Source organism: Gorilla gorilla, chromosome 8 (assembly GCF_029281585.2).
Source record: "Gorilla gorilla gorilla isolate KB3781 chromosome 8, NHGRI_mGorGor1-v2.1_pri, whole genome shotgun sequence".
Lineage (NCBI taxonomy): Eukaryota > Metazoa > Chordata > Mammalia > Primates > Hominidae > Gorilla > Gorilla gorilla.
In genome coordinates, this window is record NC_073232.2 from 131,425,753 (window position 1) to 131,433,476 (window position 7,724).

General features: G+C 45.8%; 1 protein-coding gene across 5 annotated transcripts in view; it reads left to right on the forward strand.

Annotated features, from left to right (window-relative positions):
* Window positions 1-5,884, forward strand: part of DENND10 (DENN domain containing 10) — a 33,433-nt gene extending 27,549 nt beyond the window's left edge. For 4 of the 5 annotated variants that reach the window (XM_031015518.3, XM_031015517.3, XM_055353228.2 and 1 more), the window contains 2 exons: window positions 454-548; window positions 4,366-5,884. In XM_031015518.3, coding sequence (XP_030871378.1) covers window positions 454-548; window positions 4,366-4,542 — 272 coding nt within the window. In that variant the 3' untranslated portion in view covers window positions 4,543-5,884. The remainder of the gene's footprint in view (window positions 1-453; window positions 549-4,365) is intronic. The other variant, XM_055353229.2, reaches the window with a different exon arrangement.
* Window positions 5,885-7,724: the final 1,840 nt, after the last annotated feature.

The following is a 7,724-nucleotide window of genomic DNA, read 5'->3' on the forward strand; positions in this document are numbered from 1 at the left end:
TCTAAACGAATTGAGCGCCCAGCTGGCTTCTGCAGAACTGACAGGAAGCTCCTCTTTCACAATATTCCCGCCAAAAAGATACATTTCTTAACTGTAAAGAGCTGGACTAGAACGTCAGACTCTTGGCTTATAGTCACGACTTAGTTGTAGTCAGAATTGTTCATTATGCTTTGTCTGGGAAGAAAAATAAAAATTCTGGTCAGGTGGGGGTGAAGGGGAAATCTGGTTTGGTGTGATGTGTTTTTATGTTTGCCCAGAAGTATAAATCACGATTATATTATGCCTTTCCTCCCAGCATGTTGTCATATTTGTGTCTAGTGATAAAATGGACATGTGGGAGGTTATCAGCTGCTTTTTGAAAATTCCCTCAGTGTGGTCTTCCAAGTTTTCAGATAGATGGCATGATTATTTTTTATGTCGATTTCTAAATATTCACCTTCTTGATCTCACCAGAGGCCATGGCAATGGGCAAACTGCACAAAGAAATGGGTCAGCTAATTGTTCAGTCTGCAGAAGATCCAGAGAAATCAGAGAGCCAGGTTATACAGGTAACTCCCTCACCTTCTGACTTACTGAAAGTCCTGACCCGGTGTCGCTGGGTGGTGTGCGGCAGAGCTGCGCACATAAGCAGAGTGGGGGGCTGTGGTAGAGGCCAGCGGGCAGGTGCTTAGAGAGGGTTTACAGACGGCCACAGCGATGATGGACAAGCAGGTGCAGGCTGGCCTGATCTAGTTAGTTACTGGGCTCGAGGGCAGGTATACACAGGGGCTGGTGCTGACACCGACCGCTGGCAATGAGAAATGTAACTACCAAGTGGTCTGGAAGGCTTTTCTGGGCCAGCCAGTGCATTCTTTCTTCCTAGGAGAATTTCCCTGGAGGAACAAATTATAAAGGGGAGGTTGTTGCTGAGCATGGGGAACTAGATTGTCAAAATTTCGCTTTGCTTGTCTCCAGGACAACAGAAATCAAGCAGTCAGACTCCTGTCCCACTTAGTGACTGTTGCCACATGCCGCAGAGCCAGCTCCTTGCTGGCGTCTGCCTGGCATGCTGACCAGCGTCCATGTGGCCCAGTGGGCACCTGCTCTGCCCTTGCCAAACTGGGATGGCAAATGGGTTTTATTTCTTGTGCTTTCCACGTGGTGGCCTGCAGCCCACCCAGCTCCTTGCATTTGGCCTCTTCCCAGCTCCTTGCTCCTCTCCTGAAGGATACACTTCCAGCGTTGCCTTATCTAGATGCCTGACTCATAACCTGGGGCTGGAGGGCCCAGAAGGACTGTCTCCCATCTGCACCTGTCCTACCTGGGGGTACAGGGGCACCTCTGATATGCAGGCTTTACTCATTCGGCCCAACCTGGTGCCTTCTTCATTTATCCATTCATTTACTCAGTGTTTCTTGAGCTCTGTTTGTTAGGCATTGCACTGGCAGTGGGGATGCAGTGGTGAGCAAATCCCTGCCCTCATGGAGTCTGTAATTTAGTGGAGTAGATGCACAGAAAATAATAAATGACAAGATAATTACAGCCCATGTTAGGTGCTGTGACAGAAGGGGTTGAGGTGGAGAATATTGGGGGATGGGTAGGCCAGATCTCTAAGGAGGTGACATGTCAGCGGAAAGATGAGAGGGGCCATTTCTCTGCAGTGCTGGTGGCCTGGCCAGCTGTGAGCAGGAAGAGTGGGCTGATCTTGCCCTGAGGACCTGAACACTGGAGACTCTGGGGCCGCTTCTTTCCTACCATGGGAATCCTCACTGCCCACCTACCCCCAACATTAGAGTAAAGACATATTCTTACAATATCGGCAACATACGTGAATCTGAGTTTTGCATTACTGTGTTGTTCACAGACTAAAAGTGCTACCCAGATGACTTAGTATGATGTATGAGACCTTGGGGAGGGCAAGGGAAAGTGCTGGGAATGCTGTAAGGGTTCAAAAATACATGAATGAATTAATGATGTCAGCAAACAAGGAAGAAGACGTGACTTTTTTTTCCCTTTTTTGAGTTTCACTGTCGCCCAGGGTGGAGTGCAGTGGTGCAATCTTGGCTCACTGCAACCTCCACCACGTGGGTTCAAACGATTCTCCTGCCTCAGCCTCCCACGTAGCAGGCACTGGGATTACAGGGGCCTGCCACCACACCTGACTAATCTTGTATTTTTAGTAGAGATGGGGTTTCACCACGCTGACCAGGCTGATCTTGAACTCCTGAACTCAAGTGCTCCGCCTACCTCAGCCTCCCAGAGTGCTGGGATTACAGGTATGAGCCACCACGCCTGGCCAGAAGACATGATTTTTTTTTTTTTTGGAGACAGTCTCGCTCTGTTGCCTAGGTGGGAGTGCAGTGGCGTGATCTTGGCTCACTGCAACCTCTGCCTCCCAGGTTCAAGCAATTCTCCTGCCTCAACCTCCCGAGTAGCTGGGACCATAGGCACGCACCACCATGCCTGGCTAATTTTTTTGTATTTTTAGTAGAGGCAGGGTTTCACCATGTTGGTCAGGCTGGTCTTGAACTTCTGACCTCAAATGATCCACCTGCCTCGGCCTCCCAAAGTGCTGACATTACAGGCGTGAGCCACCATGCCTGGCCAGAAGACATGATTTTAATGAGTGCTTTAGTGAGTCCTCAGCCACCCAAAAGGAATAAAGCCTGCGTGGCAGGTGCCGGGTTACTTATCCCAGGCAGAAGAGGACTTTTGGGAAGAGATTCCTTCAAAAAAACAGTAGCAGCATTTCTCAAAAAGTTAAACATCAAGTTACCATATGATTTAGCAATGCTGTTTCTGGGTATATACCCAAAATAATTGAAAGCAGGGACTCGGCCGGGCCCGGTGGCTCATGCATGTAATCCCAGCACTTTGGGAGGCCGAGGCGGGCGGATCACCTGAGGTCAGGAGTTCGAGACCAGCCTGGCCAACATGGTGAAACCCATCTCTACTAAAAATACAAAAATTAGCCGGGTGTGGTGGTGGGCGCCTGTTAATCCCAGCTACTTGGGAAGCCAAGGCAGGAGAATCGCTTCAACCCGGGAGGCGGGGGTTGCAGCGAGCCGAGATTGTGCCATTGCACTCCAGCCTGGGCAACAAGAGCAAAACTGTCTCAAAAGAAAAATTTAAAAAAAGAAAAGAAACGATACTGTAAAAATATAGCATTATCATCTTATGGGACTACCATTGTAAATGTGGTCCCTGGTTGACCAAAACGTCATTATGTGGTGCATGACTGTACTTATATGGAAATATCCATAGCAGTGTTACTCACAGTAGCCAAAACGTGGCAGAAGCAACCCAGTGTCCTTCAGCAGATGAATGGGCAAGCAAAATGTAGTCTTTATATACAGTAGAATATTACTCAGCTTAAAAAGGAATGGAATGTTTTGAATGTGGCTTTTGTTGGGGGAGAAAAGGAATAGAATTCTGATACATGCTATAGCATGGATGAACCTTGAAACCATGCTAATGAAATAAGCCAGACACTAAACGGTAAATGTTGTATGATTCCACTTATATGAGCTATCTAGAGCAGACAAATTCACAGAGTTAGAAGGCAGAATAGAGGTTCCCAGGGGCTAAGCGAGGGGAAATGGGGTTATTGTGTAATGGGTAGAGTTTCTGTTTGTGGTGGTGAAACGTGCTGGAAATAGTGGTGATGGTTGTGCAACGCTGCAAATGTACTTAATGCCACTGAATTATACACTCAGAAAATGACTAAAATTGTAAAAAAAAACAAAACAAAACCACACACTATGATTTTTCTAAGTTAATTTTGTTTCATTTTTCCTAATTTTTTCTTTAAAAAGAATTATCAGGCCAGATGCAATGGCTCAGATCTATAATCCCAGCAGTTTGGGAAGCCAAGGTGGGCAGATTGCTTGAGCCCAGGAGTTTGAGACCAGCCTGGGCAACATGGTGAAACCCCATCTCTATAAAAAGTATTAAAAAATTAGCTGGGTGTGGTGGCGCATGCCTGTAGTCCCAGCTACTCAGGAGGCTGAGGTGGGTAGATCACTTGAGCCTGGGAGGTCGAGGCTGCAGTGAGCCATGATTGAACCACTGCACTGCAACCTGGGTAACAGAGCGAGACCCTGTCTCGAAAACAACAACAATTTTGTTGTTGTTTTCGAGACAGGGTTGCCCAGGCTGGAGTGCAGTGGTGCAATCATGGCTCACTGCATTCTCTAACTCCTGGCTCAAGACATTCTCCTGCCACGGTCTCCCAAAGTGCTGGGATTACAGGCATGAGCCACCATGCCGAGCTCATTTTTCATAGTTTATAAACAGTCTGGAAAAAATAGCAGGAAGAATTCTAGAGACTAAATATTCAAATTTCAGATACTAACATGTTGCATATATTTTCCTGTTCTATTAAAGGATATTGCTCTAAAAACAAGAGAAATCTTTACCAACCTAGCACCGTTTTCAGAAGTTTCAGCTGATGGAGAAAAGAGAGTCCTTAATTTGGAGGCACTAAAGCAAAAACGATTTCCACCAGCAACAGAAAACTTCCTTTATCATCTAGCAGCAGCCGAACAAATGCTGAAAATCTGACTGTGTGACAGAACGTATCACTGATGACTGATAGAAAGCCCTCTTTCACTCTGATTACCCACTCACTACATGAAGTCCTGAAAATAACAGAGAAACTGTTATATCTTTTTAATGATTTATTTGCAAGTATTGAGATTTGACCTGAAAAACAATGAAACACATGAACACACTTCCGATTTTCTCCTCGCTGATTAGCTTCCTGCTTGCTGTCAGTGCTGGACGAAGTGCTATAACTACTTTATGTAACATTACAGAACAGCTAGAGGTCCTGGGGTAAGAGAAAAAAAGCACATCACGACAAATGTGAAAGCCTTCATTATTACACGTTCCAGTTTGTCTCGCTGTGTAGGCATAAGCTAATGGTTTATTTTCAGAAAGCTGCCTGAAGCGTTGCTTTGTATTCTTCTAGGAAGAACTTTAATTCCTCCTGAGGAACTCTACTTTCTGAGCCAAACTGCTAATTTTCTGCGGAACTGTCTAGAAGATCATTCAAGAGACCCTGCAGTTGCACTTTCTCGTAAAAGTTAAAAAAAAAAAACAAAAAAAAACAAAAGGTTTTTCCCGGCCTTTGAACATTTTGCCTATGAGAGTTTTGCATATATTTTATACTTGAGTAGACAACTTTAATAATCCATATTTATACTATCGCAGAAGTAAGCATTTGGCAAACGTTCAGCCATTAGCACTCATTTAACCCTGTTAGCAATATTCTTTTGAAAAAAGTGCCAGTCCTTATGTGATAAACTAAGAAGCCCATTGAATATAGAAGTGTGTAGGACTGAAACAGTGACCTTATATTATTGCTAAGGGAATATGAGATTAACTTCCTACAGGGGCCAAAACCAGAGAAAGGCTTCCAGCAACTTCAATGAAAGTAGTTTGGCCACATGTCAAGCCAATTGTTTGTATTATTTATGTACCTTTTTCATAACTGGAATTGCCAAATAAGCATGGAGGTCTAAATGATGTACTTGTTAGTGTATTCATTCATATTGACTGTAAAGGATTATTTTTCACTCAGTACTGATGTCCTTGGAAATCTTACCTGGAAACATGTTTGCAAAAAACATTATTGGATCTTTCATCTTTTTCTTGGTATTACATATTTGTTAAATAAAAATTAAACACCCTCCCTTTTTTTTGAGTGAGGGCAGGGAGTACCTGAAATAAGACAATGTTTACTAAGGCAAATAATTGAAAATTAAATCTGCACTTTATGGAAATGAGAAATATTAACATCTTTTTTCTCATTTTTTTGTATTACTATATTAGCTAATGATCAAAGTTGTTAAAATTATAAATTTATGATGCAGAAATAAAATTGAAACATTTTGATATTCAACTACTTTTAGGTGGGTGACGAATTGTCCCCTCTTTCTCTAATACTGCTCATTCCAAAGAAAATGGGGAAAAAATACCTTTTTTCAACTGTGAGGGCGCTAGGGAATTATTAAAAGACCTGTCTGAAAGTTCAAGATGGCCAAGGGCGCAGTGGCTCATGCCTGTAATCCCAGCACTTTGGGAGGCCGAGGTGGGCAGATCACCTGAGATCAGGAGTTTGAGACTAGCCTGGCCAACGTGGTGAAACCCCATCTCTACTAAAAGTACAAAAATTAGCTGGGTGTGGTGGCACATGCCTGTAATCCCAGCTACTTGCTATTTGGGAGGCTGAGGCAGGAGAATTGCTCGAACCAGGGAGGCGGAGGTTGCAGTGAGCCGAGACTGCACCATTGCGCTCCAGCCTGGACAAAAGAGCGAGACTTGGTCTCAAAAAAAAAAAAAAAAAGAAAAAGAAAAAAAGTTCAAGCCCCCACACACCCTTTCCTCCCGCCCTAGCCCTCCTCCACTCGCCTTCCTGGAGCTGCCTCTGTAACTTCAGTCTCCTGTCCTTGGAAGATGCCTTCACATTTCTGTCATCTGTTAGCGGTTAAACCTCCACCTGCAGCTGTTGCCCATCTTGTTCTCTAACTTTAATTTTGGTTAGTGTCAGCCTATGGTCAAACTGAGCCATTTACTGATTTTGTCCTTTTAGGCTGTTATGAAACTTTCCTCACCAAATTTGGAAATGAACCATCATACTGGCCTTGGGGAAACAAAACCACAGATAAATTCTTTGGTAATGTGGGGTAGGGTGTGTTGGAAGCATTAGTCCAGTACTCAAATGTTGAGGTACCTACTCTGTGCCATGCCTGTGTTGTATTTTGAGCTACCCTGATGGGCAGCAGCCCCCGCTCTCGCGGTGCTGCGCACAGTCCGCTTGGGGAATAGGGTCAGCAAACAGGCTGCTGTAGTGTGGCTAGTGCTAGGCGTGATGCGTGAAACAGAGTGGTATCGGAGCACATAGATGGGGACCCAGTTCAGTGCTGTCAATCCTGGAAGGCCTCCCAGAGGGAGTGATCAATGTCAAAGTCAGACCTGAAGCATAAGTAGACATCTACTCCGACCAGAGGAAACAGCTGTGTGAAGGCCCTGAGAAGAGACCACAGCCCATGTGAGGACCTGGAGGGTCTACAGGGAGGGGAGGGAGTGGCAGGATACGAGTATGGGAAAGGCTTGCTGTGGTGAGGAAGGTGGGCTTGATCTTGACGCACTGGGAAGCCATTTAAGGCTTTTCAGGCCGGGTGCGGTGCTCAGGCCTGTAATCCCAGCACTTTAGCCCTCTTTAGGCCAAGGTGGGTGGATCACGGGGACAGGAGATGACAGCCTGGCCAACATGGTGAAACCCCATCTCTACTTAAAAAAAGCAAAACAAAAATTAGCTGGACGTGGTGGCTGGTACATGCCTGTAGTCCCAGCTACTCAGGAGGCTGAGGCACAAGAATCACTTGAACCCAGGAGGTGGAGGTTGCAGTGAGCCAAGATCGCACCACTGCACTCTGCACTCCAGCCTGGGTGACAGAGTGAGACTCCGTCTCAAAAGAAAAAAAAAAACAGTTGTTCAGCAGGTGTGGTTTAGAAGAGCAGGCTGGAACGTGGACCGGAGGGAGTAGGCAGGAGATGGGCCAGGCAGTGCCAGCAGGGGATGCTGTTGGACTGCGCTGGGCGGTAGCAGTGGGCATACGTGGGTTCCAGACTCCATGTACTGGGCCCCATCTACTGCATACGCTGGTAAGGTGGGGAGAGGGCGCCTCCAGTGATCCTGTCTGGTGCACCTGGGGAGGTGGTGGTGTCAATTCCTGAGA